The following is a 17,892-nucleotide window of genomic DNA, read 5'->3' on the forward strand; positions in this document are numbered from 1 at the left end:
GCGAGGCTTCTGCAGGATGGATTTTCCTGTCACTTTCAAAGGATCTTTCTCCTGTATAACAGAAACAGCCCTTTATACCGGGTGTAACCACTGCAGTGCCCAATGCACCGGGCAGAAGCTCGGGTGCCTTCCCGTCTCCCACGTGCAGCATGTCATTTTGAAGCACTGTCATGCCTGCGGCAGCTCCTGCACTAGGCAGGCAGCCCTTGCTGTTGTTAATCGGCATCTGTCACTCCTTTTGCAGGCTAAGACAGCTGCAGGCAGGAGCAAGGTTTTTCCATCTGCTGGCAGCTCAGAGCTGTCACTGGGGCCAATAGACGCAATAAACCATTTCTGTAAAGTGCAAATGAAGAGGGATTTGGAGAATCTGAAACAGCCAAAATCTGCTGGAGCACAGGAAACCAAGAACACAGTGATGGCCTTGCCTTTCATTGGGAGGTAAGTTATGCAACAGGAGGTGACCAGATAGTAACTGTGAAAAACCAGGACATGGGGTGGGAGGTAATAGGCGCCTATATAAGAAAAAGTCCCCCCAAAAAGGGACTGTCTCTATAAAACGGGACATCTGGTCACCCTATGCAACAGGAGGAGGTATGTGAACTTAGGAGGCCAGTGCAGGCTGCGTGGTCACAGTGGCTTTGCTCACAGGGCTTTGTGTGGTCATTGCAAAGGACTGCAGCAATTTGTTCTTATGAACCCTGTAGGCAAAGTAAGTCACATGGTGCCAAGGATAGTAGCATGCTCTTTAGGGTGCTGGGAGGAGGTGGAGTCTGGTTGCTTTGTACTGCTCTTATTCTTACTTCTGTCGTGCCCAGAACAATGCTGGGTGTGTTACAGAGCAATAAAACAGAGCCTGGCTTCAGAAAATGTGCCAGGAGTTGGAGCCACACCCCGTTCAGCCGTAGGGTTAAATTTAAAAGAAGTCTAAACTTGTTAAGATATTAAGGCACCCGAACAACCTTCACTGTACCCTGCAGGGATGCAGTGCGATAACTGTCTAATTATTAGTGTCAAATAGTGTTTGAAGCCTTAAGCTACATCTACACTGCACCAAACATCCACAGCTGGCCTGTGTCAGCTGACTCGGGTGCATGCCGCTTGCGGGGCTATGAAATCGTAGGGGAGACGTGGGCTCTAGGACCCTGCCCCCTTGTGGCAGCCCAGAGCCCAGCCCGAGCCCTGCAGCCCGAGCCCAAGGCAGCTGGTGTTATTGCAGGGTAGATGTGAACTTAGGTTAGATTAAACTGATTTTAAAGCAATATTAGATTGTTTCATTTTACTTTTGTTCACGTTGTGCTGTTCTCCTATGAGCCCCATCCCATCAGCTCTAAGCAGGCACATGACAAGGGGAATTTAACCAGCTCAACTTCCCTGTGGGGCCAGCTCTTCTTGGTACACTACCTGGCTCTGGGATGGTGAGCCTAATGCTATCTCATCCCTGTTTCTTAGCAACTCAGCTGCTGTCACTTCTTGAATGAACTCCTGTGTGTATCTTAGGTCCAAGTGAAGAATATCTCCTCTCGCATGTTCTAGCTTTTCCATGAAACAGTCACTCACAGTAGCAAGAAATTGTTTCTCTAAACTTTGTCCCGTTGTGCCACGGGATCAAAGTTCTCCTTGTCTCGGATCACAAAAACAAGTGAGCATGCAGTGAAATGAAAAGGTGGGACATTCAAAACCGAGGAAAGGAAATACTTATTCACACCCCATGTGTGAACAGCCTGTGGATCTCCCTGCTACAGGAAGTCATTGAGGCCAGGATTAAAAAAGGGATTGGACATCTATATGGCATCAAAATATCCAGAGTTGTTTTGATTAACGATAACAAATTCTGGAGTGGGCATTAGACTTCCTGCTTCAGGGCTTAAGTCAATCTCTAGCTTAGGAGTCGGCAACCTTTGAGAAGTGGCGTGCCAAGTCTTCATTAATTTCAGGTTTCGCCTGCCAGTAATAAATTTTACATTTACAGGGGCCCCCTGACGGAACCCCAGACTGGCAGCGGGCAGAGCGGTACCAGCGGCTGGGACCCCGGCTGGCAGGGGCCGGCGGCCAGAACCCCAGACCAGCAGTGCGGGCGGCAGACGGAACCTCAGACCAGCAGCGGGCTGAGCAGCTCAGCCCACTGCCAGTGTGGGGTTCCGTCCGCCGACCCCTGCCAGCTGGGGTCCCGGCTGCCGGCCCCGCTCAGCCCGCTGCTGGCCCAGAGTTCCATTCACCCAGGCCGGCAGCGGGCTGAGTGAGGACAGCAGCTGGGACCCCGGCTGGCAGCAGAGTGCCACTAAAAAGTGGCTTGCATGCCGCCTTTGGCACGCATGCCTCAGGTTGCTGAGCCCTGCTCTAGCTATCAGAGACCAGGACAAGACCGAATGGGGGGGCAGATTATCCCACGTCCGCTTCTGCGGGATTCTTATACCTTCCTCTGAAACATCCAGTGCTGGCCACTGTCGGAGGGAGGATACTGAAATATCAGGTGGGCCTTGGGTCTGATCCAGCCTGCCAATTCCTATGTTCCCAGGCAGGCCTTCACCTTATCCTTTATTCTGGGCCACACCATCCTCCATTGCATCCCCCTTCATTTGCCACTAAGGACCATGCCTTGTGAGCATAAAATGGAGCAGGTTGTAGCCACCCTGATCTTTAATACAAAAGGTGTGATCGATGACGCCTACTGGTCCCAGCATGCAATGCTGCATCTGTATCCAAGAGGCAAGGTTGGAGCATTATGTGCTGGGGCCTGTGGTCACTACAGTGCACATGTCATTAATAGGATAACAGTGGTTCACATTACACCGCAGGATTCTATGGGTTGCACTTTGGCCACCCCCATATTGCACGCCGTTTGGTAAAACTGCAGTGAGAAATCACACCTAGCAGCTTTACGGGGCGGGATGTCATACTACCAGCCAGGAGCAGGCCGGCACTCGTGGGTTTCCCTTCACACCCACCTCCATGTCTAAGAAAAAGAGTTTCCAGCACTGCAGAGTGCAGAGAATAACGACTGTTTCTGTGCCAGGAGCCAGGCCATCTTGCGGCTAGGAGAGACCAACACTATGGCGCGAAGGAGACCATCCCAGCGTAAGTAGTGGCTCTCACCACCTTCTCCCTGATTTTCTCTGCCTCTCCCCTCTTTGTAGCCTGTCTCTCTCCCATGTTAATAGTGACCTGAAAAACTTTTCACCAGTCAGGTGGGGGACAGGGGTTCTCTTGTGTGAAAGTGCAGTTCCATTAGGTGCACAATTGGCAGTCTTAGGTATACATCATAAATGTATATATGAACATACGACATTTGGGTAACACACCGCCATCTATTTTGGCCATAGGTAGGAACACACATGATGGAAAGAAATAGCAGTCACACAGCACTATTCAGAACTATGGCATTTCTTTTTTATTCTTAATATATTTTTGTTTCTCCCCTTCAAACCCAGGTTTCTACCTTCCGCGCATTTTTCCACTCCCTTTGTTGACGGGATTTGTACATGCTATTAAATTGCCAGTGCCAAGAATCAACCTGAACCCATTTCCACCTGATTCTGACACGCCAGCTTCACAAAATACATTCATCTCCATGCATCAGAAAGTCCAGAAATATTTCATCCCAAAGTTCTCACTTGCAGATAGCTATCCCTGAAGACATGGCTACCCAAGATGGCTCTGCATCGGCCTGACTCCCAGACTTGATAATGAGCAGAGGCCATTGAATGCAGAATGATAATGGGCTCTTCTAGGTCTGGCTATAAGGAAACTAAATAAACTGTAGTCTATATGTATGGTAAAGATGGGAGGCCCAGCTGAGAGTTATACACCAACAACTGGATGGAGCAAGCCACACAAAACAAAACGCACTGGGGAAATAATAAATGTGGAATCAGGATTGTTCTAGTCAATAGCTTCAGACTCCATTACTGTCTCCTCTTCCCTTTTCTTGAAATGTGATGAAGAATCATTGATTGGATAAAGCTCTGTTCCAAACTCCTAGTTCCATCAGCAAAAGGGACTGTGGAAATATGTGGGAAATTAATCTCTGCTCCCATCCCTGCTCCCGTCTGCAGGAAGGGGAACCCCGGGGAGCAGGGGAGGCAGCACCTTCATGCGTAAGAAGACAGGAGGGAGGATGAAAACATGCCCTGGCCAGTGGGCGAGTGGAGGTTACAGAGGAGGCTTGTTGAGGCGCTAGATCTTGAGCAATGTTCAAACTCCACTGAAGTCAACGGAGCTACGCAAGGGGTGAATGGCCTTTCAGCGCTGGCCTTAGCATTTTTTCTCAGGATCAGATCCCTGGAAGGAAGTGTTCTCTTATCCCCTCTTGAAACCATGATCGCCTTTGTCCACGCGAGTACAACGTCAGTTCTGGAGAGGGGAAATGGTACAATATCTGCCCTGAGGGGCTTGTGGGGGGGGGGCAGTGTCTGCATGGTTTGTCTCCGGGGGTAGTGTTTGCTCTGGGAAGCAGGGGTAATTTCAGGGAGGGGGCAATGGTGAAGCGGGGGAGTGGCACAGCAGCTACTCTAGAGGGTACCACTTGGAAAAAATGGGGCATGAGCCACGTAACTGCCCTTTGTCCCTTTGAAAATTTACCCCCGTGACTGCTCTGGCCATGCTTTGAAATCTGGATTTCACAAATTCTCCAGGCAGTTCAAAGTAAGAAATGGTTAGTAGTTAAAGAAATGTGCCAAAAAGATCAGGGAAAAAAGTAATAGCCTGTCACGGAATGTGGGGGAGTCCGGGCCCTGCACCGCTCTTCCTGGGATTCACTGTGACTCTCAGCCAGCCAGTAAAACAGAAGGTTTATTGGACAATAGGAACACAGTCTAAAACAGAGCTTGTGAGTACAACCAGGACCCCTCAGTCAAGTCCTTCTGGGGTAGCAGGGAGCTTAGACCACAGCCCTGGGGTTCCCTGCGTTCCACCACCCAGCACCTAACTGAAACCAAACCCCCCCATCAGGCTCTCTCCTGCAGCCTCTGCCACATTCCCGGGCAGAGGTGTTACCTCTCCCACGCCCTCCTGGCTCAGGTTACAGGCTCTCAGGTCTCTCATCCTCAGTGAAACTCCCCTGCCACATTCCCGGGCCGGGGGTGTGATGGTGCTGCCCGTGGGAGCCAGCTGAGGTCACTCAATCAGGGTGAACTGCAAACAGACCGGGGCAGACAAACCCCAAACGCTGATGGATATTGCAATGGTTAGATTTACCCAGCCAGCCCAAAGCAGCTTCTACAGCACCTCCCTGGGTACTCAGACGTCCAAACAACGCAGTTCCCTTAAAGTAGCCAGCCTCAGGCCTCCATCCAGACACACCTGTCAACCATAGGATGATAAACTCTGAAAATCTTATTTCATCCTCAGAAAGGTTCTTCTGACCCCAAGGGACCAAGCCCCAGACCCAGGTCGAATGATAACTCAGATCTTACTCGAAATACACGCTTACAGTCAATCCTTGTTATCTAAGCTAAAATTTATTAAAAAAGAAAAGAGAGAGCTCGTTGGTTAAAAGATCAATATACAGAGAGACTTGGATTCAATTCTTGAGGTCCAGATACAGAGCAGAGATGAGCTTGTAGTTGCCAAAAGTCCTTTTAGAACTATTCCAGGGGTTATAGTCCAATGGCCATGTTCAGGGTGACTCCTGTCAGTGACTGGGGATCTCAATCCTGATGGCTTAAGGTTTCCCCCTCCTGAAACTCAAAGCAGATCTGAGATGAAGAAGGATGGTGTCCCAGGGTTTTATACATTTCCTGCAGCCTTATGGCCTGAGAAAACAATCGGCTTGACTTTCCTTCTCCCAAACATCCTGGCAATTAGCCCAGGGTCATTTATCCATTAAACAGTTCAGACACAGGTTACCACAACCTTCAAAGAGACATAGACAATAATACTCTGTCACTCCAGTGTCTTCCTAAATGTCAATATTCCCTTTTTGATCTTTGAATCAAAGCCATAGCCATAGACAAGACTTGTTTGTGGACATCACAAGACCTGAGCAAACATCTCCCCTTCTCTCTCTAACAAGCCCGCTGCAGTTCACGGCTCTGTTCACAACCAGTCTCTACAGTCTGGCCGCGGCTCAGCTCGCCCTGGGAGTTCATTGGCTCTTTCTGGCCCTGTCACCTTTCCATGAGATATTATGTCACGCTCAGAACGTCACAGGGGGTCAGAGGCTGCTCGGGGGCTGCGGGTGATGTGGGGGGCAGGGGTGATGTGGGGGCGGGGGGGTCAGAGGCCGCTCAGGGGCAGAGGTGATGTGGGGGTGGGCGGTGACATTGGGGGCAGGGGGTGATGTGGGGGGTAGGGGGTGATGTTGGAGGCAGGGGTTGATGTGGGGGGTAGGGGGTGATGGGGCGGGGGGTGATGTGGGGGCAGGGGGATGATGGGGGGCAGGGATTGATGTGAGGGCGGGGGGTGATGTGGGGGGCGGGGGGTGATGTGAGGGGTGACGTGGGGGGCGGGGTGACGCTGTTCTGACGGGGGCTGGGCGTGGGGACCCCCCCAACGAGCGGAGTCACTTCGAGGCGCCAGGCCCCGCCCCCCGCGAGCCCCTGAGCGCTGTCCCGGTGCAACCCGCAGCCCGCTGCCGCCTTTCGGTTTCGTTTCCCTCCCTTCCCGCGACGCCGGCCTGGCGCCCGCCCACCCCAACCCCCAGCAGCCAATCAGCGGCCGCCGAGCGCCACGTGCCCGGGTGCGAGAGGAGCGCCGCGGATTGGCTGGCCAGCCCGGATCACGTGGGGTGCGGGCCGCGAGCTGGGCGGGAGCGAAGGCCGGTGACTGCGCGGCGGGGGCGCGGGCCTGAGCGCGGGAAAGCGCGGCGCCAGCTGGAGCCGGTGAGAACCGCCCTGCGCCGGCGCGCCCGTGAGGGGGAGCTGCGCGCGCGCGGGCGGGCCGGGCGGTGACCGGGCCCAGGCGGGGGCGCCTGGCGCAGGGCCCTGCCACGCGCCGAGCGGCTGGTTCCCCCCGGCCCGATCCCCCGCCCGCCGGTGGGGATGCGGCGGTGACCCCCTGGGGTCCCTCCCGGCCCCCGCGGTCGGCGGCTCCCCGTGGGGGGGGGGCGCGGCTCCCCGTGGGGGGGGGCGCGGCTCCCCGTGTGGGGGGGGGCGGTTCCCCGTGGGGGGGGGCGCGGCTCCCCGTGGGGGGGGCGGGCTCCGGCCCAGCGTTCCGGGCCCGGCCTAGGGGCCCTACGGCCGACGCCGCCCCCGCGCGCTTTGGGCGGGGGCTCCCAGCCGGAGGGGCCGGCGAGCGGGAGGGAAGGGGCTACGGTGCCGGAGGCGAGGCTCCAGGCTCAGCCCCTGTCGCAGAGCGCGGGCCCCTGCCCCCGCGGCGTCGTGTCCCGTGGGGAACAGCCGCGCTTGCTTGCTTGGAAAGCGAGTATTGGGGAAAGCTTTTAATGTATTTTAATTTCTTCTAAGGTGATTTTTAACAGACAGACTCATTTGACCGGCTGGCTCTCTGTGGACTGCAGTTTGGGAAGCACTGCCCGAGTTCATTTAGCACTTCTACTTGCTTATTCCTTTATGAAATAGAAGTAAAATATGTCTGGTTTTAATACCAGGTACATAAACCCTCTTCTATTGGGCCTAAGCCAGCTACTAAGTATCAGGGGTTAGGAAGAAACTTTTTCTTACCTCCTTGTTTGTCTTGGGTATTTAGATTGTCATCTCTCTGGGGTTGAGACTCTCACTACCTATTTGTATGAGATCTGATGAGTTGGGGCCGCTAGGCATTGCTGTAAGACAATGAATAAAGTTATCCACTTTGGAGTTCCTTGCACTTTCCTCTGATACTTCAGAGGCAGTAAACTGAGCTAGATGGACATCGGTCTATCCAGATGTGGCAATTGCTTTGTCCCCTCCTCTTCTGTTTTTTTTTTTTTTGTCCATGTCACCTCTTCTCTCTCAGGGGTATGGCCACAGGTCTTCAGTATGGGTCCTCACCAGTCTGTAGCTATAGGGAGTAGAATCTGAGCTGCTTGGACAGCTGACATGGGACTAGTCCCCGCATTCTGGAGACTCCTTAGTTTTGTTCTGCGTCTTGTAACATCTACTGCAAGAGAGAGAATTAAAAAACAAAAAAAACACCCTGAAGAGTCGGTTTGTCTCCTGCCTGGAATTACTGTAACCCCTTCCCCCTGGCAGCTCAGACTAGGAGGATGCTGGAGAAAGGTCCAAATGGAAGACCAAAGCTCTGTTCCTCCTGGTCTGTATCCAGGATGGAGAAGGAATGGTGTGTGTATTGTGCACTCCAGCTGTCTCATCTGCAAGGTCAGAAAGGTTTTACTTTTGCCACCTTAACCTGCCCCAGGAGCTGGTTCCTCATCTGTGGGGAGTCTGACAGCCAGGTTGTGAATGTCTTGAAGAATGGTCGAAAAATGGAGAGAGCTCTTCTCCTGGAGGCAGTTACCCAGGCTGCTGCCCTTTGATGTACAGGGAACCCATAAGCAACCCAGAACCCATAAGCAACCCATGGCTGAATCTGTCACAGACAAAGCAAAGAGAGGCTGGTAAGACAGTTACATGTGTGTTTCCTCCTGCGGCGCAAGTCCTGAGTGGGCAGTTTGATTTCCTTTGTTTAGCCCCAGGGGAAGTCAGGAATTCTTCATGGAGGTGGGAAGAAATTCCTCTGTGGGCTAGGGAGCTCTTGGATTTGGTGTAGAACATGGTCTCGGACACCATCCGATGGTCCAGGGGCATCTACATCGAACACCTCACCAGCCACCAACAGTACCAGGAGATGTGTGCCGGTACGACATCGTGCATCAATTATGAGAAAGCGACGGAAAGACTTTTTCCATTGGACCATATGAGCTGGAACCATAAACTCACTGAACATTAAATCTCACCAAATGAGGGCAAATCTATCCTCATCGTATCCACTCATTATACGAACATCATACCCCCATATCTCCATGTCTGTACTTTGACCGTTAACCTTTTACCCCCAATCGAGGATATTGCAGATTATGTATTCCTTACGCCACCTGTTCCTAAACCGAACTTCACACCCCTTGACAATCTGTACCTTATTCCCTGATAACCAGAAACTTCTATGCTTAAACTCTGTACTGTTTTCTTTTTATTTTAACATCTTAATAAAATTATTAGCACTTTTACCTCAGAGGCTGCCATCTCGAGAGCCCCAGGCAGTAGCTGCATTGTCTCCTTACAGGCATCCTATGCACTGTCAAATGGGCAAAGATAAAGAGATGCCTGCTAGCAGAAGAGGTTCATGGGATTCAGGTTTCCAATCCCCATTTTCCCTAAAGAAGTAAAATTTGAAAAAGGGGAAAAGGGTTCAAGAAATTGTCTCAGAAACTTAGGAGAAAACTGGTCTGTTCTTCTGGGGATAGCTGTTCCATTGGCTGATCACCAGAGTTTAAAGGCTCTGCTCACAAGGTTTTCATACTTGGAAAGAAAAAGCTTAAAGGGACTAGAATTGTTTCTGTCTGGTTCTTCATCATTTGATTCATTTTCATCCTCCTCTTCATGCCATCAAAGAAAAAACTGGCTAGGAAATCTGTTCAATCTAAGTCAGAGAGAGAAGTTAAGTGGAAACTCAAGATCTTCACAAGAGAGAGATGAAACTCTCGATCTCAGCATCTGAAACGCAGAATGAAGCAATGCAAGAGGAATTTTTTTCCAGCTTAATCATTTGAGAAGACGTTACAAAAGGTGATTAGATACTTGGGTATTCTGTCAGATGAGCCCATTAGAAAAGATTCTTAGGAGGGAGAAGAGGAGATTGCTACAGAAATTGCAAAAAAATAAAATAAAAAATCCCAGCCTGTTTAAAATCTGAACCACACATTCCCCTTCACATCTTTTTGAAAAAAGTAATTAAATCTGAAAGGGAAACACCGTCAAAGTCTTTGAGATTGTAGACTTTTTTGGGAAGCCTGGAGAAAGTGCACTATAGACAAGCAGATCTTGGGTCTCTTCCCAAAGTGGACAGGGCAGTTTCAGCACTAGTCAAAGACACTGCTATCCAAATGGAAGGGGACTTTTTCCCAAAAGAACCCAACAACCGTAGAATGGAAATACCAATGTGCCATACGTTTGAGGCTGCATCTTCCCCTCTGAGGTCTTCTGCTGTTGCAACATTTTTTTGCAATAGTAATACGGGTCTGGACTGAGTTTGGTAGCCAGACTGCCAAAAAAAGTTAGGATAGATCAATGAGGTTCAGAGTTAAAGAAAATCTCGGTGGCTTGAGCATTCATAGCCAATGCAACCAGAGAAGCTTTGGAGGTCGTGGCACGTGCTGAAGACATGAATATGATGACCAGATGGCACCTCTGGTTATGAGCCTGGAAGGGTGATATATGCCAAAAATGTTAGTGGCTTTGAAATATTCAGAGGTCAGTTATTGGGGAGCTGTTAGACAACGTGGTGATGGAATCCTCAGATAAATCAAAAAAGACCTTACTGAACCCTCCTAACGCCAAAGCTGCGAAAAAGGATAGCTGACCTTATTACAGGTCTAAATATTTTTTTCATGGCTACTCCTAAGTATGGTAGGTGAGATTGCAGCAAAAGCAGATGGAACAAGTCTAAACCTGGAAAGAGCAGAGACTAGTCTTCCTGCAATGCAAATTCCAACACTAGAAATAGTGCCTGATAATGGTCAGGAGAGGTCTGACAAGCCCCACCTAGTGGGGAGACTTAAAATTCAAGGACCAATGGCCTCTCTTCACATCAGACAGATGAGTCCTGCATGTGATTTGATAAGGTTGCATCATAGAACTTTCAAACAAAAAAAGGTCTCTGTGCCTGAAAGCACCTCAACATTCAGGGTTTTAGCTAATTGTCCCATTCTATTGCGTTTTATGTCAAGGGTACTATTAAGGGCTGAACACTTCAATAGTCTACTCAGTAGACCATCCACAGTCAATCTGGGTGTCCTTGATCAATTATCCGAGAAACCCATTGTCACGTTATTGACTTGAACTGGGACCATATAGAACATGGTTGCAACCAAGGTCCTGTAGTGGCACCAAATCTTGTATAAAGGGGGTCAAATGTGGTATCTAAGACAAGGTTATGGTTTGCTGGTTATGATTGTGCTGTCTATATGTGTGTGTCATTTTTGTAGTTGAAATTATGAATATTGGCTCTATACTGTCTGTATTTCAAACTTCTGCTATGCTTCTGGGTGACACCCCAGACAGGTTGGTGTCAGCTCCGCCTAGCCTGCTTGATGGTCCATTAAGGACCATCTGCTATACAGCTGACCCATTGAGAGAAGGCAGACGCCTTGCAACTCAGCAAGGTAGGCAGGGACATGCCTATGGACAGAACTCTGAGGTTTTTAAGGGCATGTGATGGACAGCTTGTCTTTGGAACAAAGAAAGACAGACCACATGGCAAGAGAATATAAAAAGCTGCTGCAGCTCCTCCATCCTGTCTTCAGTCCTGCTTCTTACCTCTGGAGGAACTTTGCTACACTGAAGCTTTGAACCAAGGACTGAAAGACCCATCCCAGCTGAGGATGTTCTCCAGAGACTTGATTTGAACCTGCAGTTTATTCTCTCACTGCTGCAAGTCTGAACCAAGAACTTTGTCATTACTGTATGTAACTGATTCCATTTAACCAATTCTAGCTCTCATCTATATCTTTTTCTTCTTATGAATAATCCTTTAGATTTTAGATTCCAAAGGATTGGCAACAGCGTGATTTGTGGGTAAGATCTCATTTGAATATTGGTCTGGGTCCTTTGGGATCGAGAGAACCTTTTTTCTTTGACTAGGGTATTGGTTTTCATAACCATTTGTCCCCATAATGAGTGGCACTGGTGGTGATATTGGGAAACTGGAGTGTCTAAGGGAATTGTTTGTGTGACTTGTGGTTAGTCAGTGGTGTAAAACCAAAGTCTTCTCTGTCTGGCTGGTTTGGTTTGCCTTGGTGTGCATGGGAACCCCAGCCTTGGGCTGTAACTGCCCTGCTTTAAGCAGTTTGTCCTGAATTGGCACTCTCAGTTGGGTCCCACCAGAACCAGTGTAGTTACACCCATCAAAGAGGATCTCGACCTCCCTCCATCAGTTGAAGAAGTCATGAAAGCCATCAAACAATTGAACCCTGGCAAAGCATCTGGAAAGGATGGTATTTCAGCAGAATTGTACAAAGTAGCAGGCCTAAAGGGTATCAAGGTATTTCACGCCATCTTGACTAGCATTTGAGAGGAAGAAGAAATGCCACAAGACTTCAACGATTATATTATTTTATCACTGTTTAAAAACAAAGGCAGCAAAGCTGACTGTAGAAACTACAGAGACATTTCTTTTCTCTGTACGGCATGGAAAATACTAGCTCGCATTCTACTGAACAGACTCATTGTGAACGTATCTGAGGAGAATCTTCCAGAAGTGCAGTGTGGTTTCAGACCAGGTTGTAGTACTACGGACATGATCTTTGTCATAAGGCAAGTCCAGGAAAAATGTTTGTTTAGAGCAGAACATGGACCTGTATGCAGGTTTCATTGACTAGACCAAAGCTTTTTGATACCATCAACAGAGAGGGTATATGGGCTATTCTACATAAACTGGGTTGCCCAAGAAGGTTCATACAAATCATCTGTCTGTTCTATGGCCACATGACAGTGCAAGTGCTCCCCAATAGTGACTCTTATGCATTTGAAATCTCAAATCTAGTGAAGCAAGACTGTGTACTTGCTCCAATGCTTTTCAGCTTGTTCTTTCACTGTGTCCTCAGCCATGCCACAAGGGACTTGGATCAGGAGATATACATCTGCTGCTGCCTCGGTGGCTCCCTCTCTAAGACCAAGACACTTGAGAAACTTCTTGTGGAGGCAATTTTTTGCAGATGACTGCTCCTTGATAGCCCATAGACGTGACAACCTTCAGGTCATCATTGATAGGTTTTCTGAAGCATCCCAGCTCTTTAGCTTCACCATCACTCTCGGGAAGACAGAGGTCTTGTTCCAGCTAGCACCTCATTCCAATGCCCTAGTACCAGCCATCTTCATCCAAGGCACACAGCTGGAAAATGTGGATCAGTTCAAGTATTTGTGTAGCACCCTCTTGAGTGATGGTTCCCTGGATAAGGAAATTACTAATTCTGGAGGCAAAGTCAGGCAGGTCCTTGACCAACTCTGAACAAAAGTCCTTAACCAACACAACATTCGTGTCTCCACCAGAATGAAGATCTACAGTGCTGTGGTTCAACATCTCTCCTTTATGCATCTGAGACTTGGACTTTTTATAGACAGCACATTCAATAGCTTGAGCAATTTCACATGTGCTCCCTCCACTCAATAATGAGCATTCGCTGGCAGGACAGAGTGACCAATATTAAGGTCCTTGAGAGAGCAAACACAACCAGCATTGAAGAAATGCTACTGAGACCACAATGTAGGTGGATCAGACATGTCATCAGAATGGAAGACCACCGTCTCCCAAAACAGATCTGGTATGGGGAGCAGAGTCTGGCAAAAGAAAGAAGGGTCCTCCGTATAAGCACTTCAAAGATAACCTGAAGAGCAGTCTCCAGTGATCTGGCATCAGTCTCAACTCAAGCAAATGCCTTAGAACAGGATTCACTGGTGTTCTCTAGTAAGATCAGCATTTATCAGGTTTGAGTGGATTAGGCAAAATCTTGAGGCTGCATGTGAAAGACGCCACAGAGCTGCATCATCAAAAATCATAGATATGGACTTCCCATGCCCTTGGTGTGGCCGACTCTGTGCATCAGGGTTTGGATTTTGGAGTGATATGCTTAGCCATAAATGAGAATTGTAACAATATCGTCGTCTTTGTCAGCGATGGACTACTAACACTAATAAGGGGACTCTTAGAGGTTTCCTTTCTCTCGCAGTTAACTAAGCAATTATCTGTGTGTGCTTGCAAATTAACAGGGTTATAAGGAATAGCCAGCATGGATTTGTCAGTAACAGGTCATGCCAAACCAACCTAATTTCCTTCTTTTGACAGGGTTACTGGCTTAATGGATGGGGGAAGCAGTAGAAATGATACAGCCTGATTTTTAGGAAGGCTTTTGACACTATCCCACATGATATTTGCATAAGCAAACTAGGAAAAAAAAGGTTTAGATGAAATAACTAAGGTGGGTGCACAACTTGTTGAAAGACCACACTGAAAGAGCAGTTATCAGTGGTTCGCTGTCCAAACTGGGAACATGTATCTTGTGGAGTCCAGCAGGGGTCAATCCTACATTTTCATTAATGACTTGGATAATGGAGTGGAATTTGTTTATAAAATGACCCCATGTTGAAAGGGGTTGCGCAAGCACTTTGGAGAATCGGCTTAGAAGTCAAAATGATCTTGATAAATTAGAGAACTGGTCTGAAATCAAGATGAAATTCAAAGACAAGTGCAAAGTACTACATTTTAGAAGGAAAAATGAAATGCACAAGCCAAAAAACCCCCAAAAAACAGCTGGCTAGGTGGTAGTACTGCTGAAAAGAATCTGGGGGTTATAGTGGATCACAAATATAATGTGATGCAGTTGTGAAAAAGGCTAATATAACCCTGGGGTGTATTAATAGGAGTGTTGTATGTGAGACCCAGGAGGTAATTTTCCCACTCTGCTTACACTGTTGCGGCCTCAGCTGGGAGTATTGTCCAAATCTGGGTACCACACTTTAGGAAAGATGTGGACAAATTGGAGAGAGTCTAGAGGAGAGCAACAAAAGTGAAAAAAGGCTTAGAAAATCTGACCTAAGAAGAAAGACTTTTTAAAAAAAACAAAACCTAAAAACCCATGTTTAGTCTTGAGAGAAGAAGACTGAGGGGGAATCTTGTAACAATTTTCAAATATGTTAAGGGCTTTTATAAAGAGGATGGTGATCAGTTGTTCTCTGTGTCCACTGAAGGTAGGAGAAGTCTACACCAAGGGAGAATTAGGGTAGAAATTGAGAACAACTTTTTAACTATAAGGGTAGTTAAACTTGAATAGACTTCCAAAGAAGGTTGAGAAATTCCCATTATTGGATGTTTTTATGAACAGGTTAGACAAATGTCTGTCGGGGTGGTCTAGGTTTACTTGGTCCAGTGTCAGCACAGGGGGATGGACTTGAAGATTTCTCGAGGTCCTTTCCAGCCCTACATTTCTGATTCTGTGATGCTCTGAAACCCACAGTTGTAAGCTTGACAGGGTTGGCTTTTGCCTGAAGTGCTGCCTCAGCCATGGAGCTCTCATGATGAACTTGCTGTGTCTTCCAAAGAGACTGCTTTGCTAGTCTCCCTGAGGGTTGTGGAGGTAGAGAAAGAGTCATTAAGCTCAAGAATCTCCTCAGTGGTTTGTCTATCGCAATGCCTGTGATTGTGTGTCTGAACTCTTACTGATACTAGCATTTTCAACATCTGTTGCCAGTGCCTTAACATCAGAGTTTCCAGCATTGATGGCTTCTGGCTCTGGGGATCCTGTGTCAGATGCTCCAAGCAATTGAAGCTTTGGTGTCACAATATTAGTTTTTCTGTCCATGATGTTGTGTTGGTTGTGCTGGGGATTGGGTCCTAGTGTTTGTCAGCTTGTTCATTTCTTCAGAGGTAAGTCTACCATATCCTTATGAACCACAGGCATATTGGCTTTATTGGGCAATGTGAACTCAACAATGTATGTCTCAAGATTCGTTTCTGCTCGTCTGGAAGGGGGGAAAAAGAACCTCAAGACATTCTTGCTGGCAGCTGACTTTTTAACCATGATTTTCAGAGGATTGGGAGGGTCAAAAGATCCCAGACAGCCCTATCCCAGAGGGTTCCCATCTGTATTCTCTTCATCAGATTATGCTGTAACACCACCAACAGTCTTCTCTTGCTCTCCCCTTCTGAATGACTTAAAATTTTTTGGAAGAAGTCTTGGAGGCTGAGACATTGGGCCAAGAAGAACACCAGATCAAAAAAGTCTCTCATGTTCAACATCCATTAGATAAAGCAACCTGGCAGAGTGGCCCTCCCAATAAATGAGGGCATTTTTTTTTAACGGGCAAAAAAATCTTTCGTTAATTCCAGCTTCCATATCCTCTCCATCCAAGGCTGAAACCTGTGTGTATCTAGTTCCTCAAGGACTTGAATATTTCAGTTGCCACAGAGAAATCAACTTTTTGGTTCCTCTTGTTTCTCACTACCCACTTCTGGGGAGGGAAGTCAAAAGCTAACTACCAAGTAACACTAGCTAAGTTTCTCACCTGGGACAAACTCTCTTCTCTTGATAAAGGCCCTTAAAAATTTCTGAAGATCAGAAAGCCTTTGCCCAAAAGCCTTTTGCTCTCTGAAGTTGAAATCGTTCTCCATCTGGGTACGATTGAAGTAAAGTCTTCCAGTTCCTTTGTTCTGTGCTGTTGGTACTTCATCTCAGGCAACTCAGTTTCTTTCCTAGCTCTAAAAGAGTTCATAAGATTATCATTTTAGCTTCTCTTCCTCCTGTCTAGAACTCTGTTGTGTGCTCACCCTACCTCAGGACTTTCCTCCTGCCTGTGCGCTGTCCCTGTCCTGAGTCTTAAATATGGTGCTTGCCAAACTAATGGAACCAGCGTTAATGGAATGGTCCCTGCACAGTCTCTTGCAAAAGACTGCATTCCTGATGGTGATTGTATCAGCCCAGAGAAGCTGTGGGATACAGGTACTGATATATGGTGGATCAGTAATCATGTTCTGCAGGGATGTGGTGGTCCTCTGTTCTCTAGTTCATCTCTGAAGTGATCTCTGCTTTCCACTTAGACAGTTGTGTTAAGGGAAGGGAGGCTCCGTTACATGTTTAGATAAGTCTATGAGGTAATTTTTTTTTAAACCTGAGGACCCAAGTTTAGCCTCCTAAATGTGGCCTGAATTTCATGCTGAGCTCCTGCAGCTTCCAGTACAATCAATTTAGGGGCCTGCCTAACTTGAAACATCTGTTGTGAAAACATTGGTTTTAGTCTCTAAATAGGACTAAACTAGAGATTGTTGCCCGTTCTTGGAACCAGCCAAGAAATAACCACAAAGGTTGAACTAAAGCAGAACTGAGGGCTGATTTATTGTGTGCTTCCCTTATTTACGCAATTATACTCTCTCACACATTCCATTCATACTGGTGGCAGGCTGCAGGTCCAGATGTTCCTTTCGATCTTAGGTGACTGAGACTGGCCAGGTTCCAGGTTCCCAGAGATCGAACCGCTAGGCGACTAAAACCCCTGACGTCCCTTCGGATATATGGGAGGGCTTTACTGCTTCCGGTCCGGTCCTGAGTTTCTGCTGTCATAGGTTACATCTCTCTCTGTCCGCTACTGCCGTAGGTTTATATACAGTCCCATATACACCTTGATTATCCTTACACGGTAATATTTCGGTTCAAGCCTTGCGACTGGTTTCTTATACTCACACTATCTCGCTCGTTCCTTACATATTGATTACATATTCATAAGCATGAATACAATTGGTAGTATAGCTTTAAGCAAGCCCTTAAGAGCTTCCGCTCGTTGTGGTTTTGTAACAACAGGAAACCTACACAGATGAAGAAACCTACACAGACAGATGGGGGGGAGGGACGGGGCATGGGCTGTCCCTCCTCCCCATGGAGCAGAAGCTGCTTCTGCCTGGCAGAGGCCAAGCCATGGATGGGGCCGTGTCCGGCTACAGAGATCACCCAGATTATTTGTTGTGCATGGAGGATACTAGACATTGCCTAATTTCCATTCTAAGACTGTCCAAGTTGATGCATGCTATGAGCTAGAGATCTCACTCCACCAGGTCTAAGATGCGCTCTACCACATGTCTCAAAAGTTTCTGTTTTAGTGATATGTAAGGCAGCTTTCTGGGTTTGTGTCCAGACCTTCATGCGCCAGAACTCTATGGGGAAGTAGTTCTGGCATACTGCTAGTAGAGCTTAGAAATAACAGGATAGATAGTTGGGCTTCTCGCTCTTGTATGTCCTGCCCGGGGGTGCGTACAAAT

The 17,892-nt window shown here is 47.9% G+C and overlaps 2 protein-coding genes across 9 annotated transcripts in view; both read left to right on the top strand.

The window, feature by feature from the left end:
* Positions 1 to 3,882, top strand: part of WDR97 (WD repeat domain 97) — a 71,298-nt gene extending 67,416 nt beyond the window's left edge. For both annotated transcript variants that reach the window (XM_075124853.1, XM_075124854.1), the window contains exons 26-28: positions 245 to 438; positions 3,014 to 3,075; positions 3,429 to 3,882. In XM_075124853.1, coding sequence (XP_074980954.1) covers positions 245 to 438; positions 3,014 to 3,075; positions 3,429 to 3,631 — 459 coding nt within the window. In that variant the 3' untranslated portion in view covers positions 3,632 to 3,882. The remainder of the gene's footprint in view (positions 1 to 244; positions 439 to 3,013; positions 3,076 to 3,428) is intronic.
* A 2,831-nt stretch (positions 3,883 to 6,713) lies between these two features.
* LOC125630861 (uncharacterized) overlaps positions 6,714 to 17,892 on the top strand; it is a 111,670-nt gene continuing 100,491 nt past the window's right edge. For 4 of the 7 annotated variants that reach the window (XM_048837000.2, XM_075124857.1, XM_075124856.1 and 1 more), the window contains exon 1: positions 6,717 to 6,818. The gene's annotated coding sequence lies outside the window, so the exon portion shown is untranslated. Of the gene's footprint in view, positions 6,819 to 7,524; positions 7,544 to 17,892 lie in introns of those variants that run through there. The other 3 variants (XM_075124859.1, XM_075124858.1, XM_075124855.1) reach the window with 3 other exon arrangements.

Source organism: Caretta caretta, chromosome 2 (genome assembly GCF_965140235.1).
Source record: "Caretta caretta isolate rCarCar2 chromosome 2, rCarCar1.hap1, whole genome shotgun sequence".
NCBI lineage: Eukaryota > Metazoa > Chordata > Testudines > Cheloniidae > Caretta > Caretta caretta.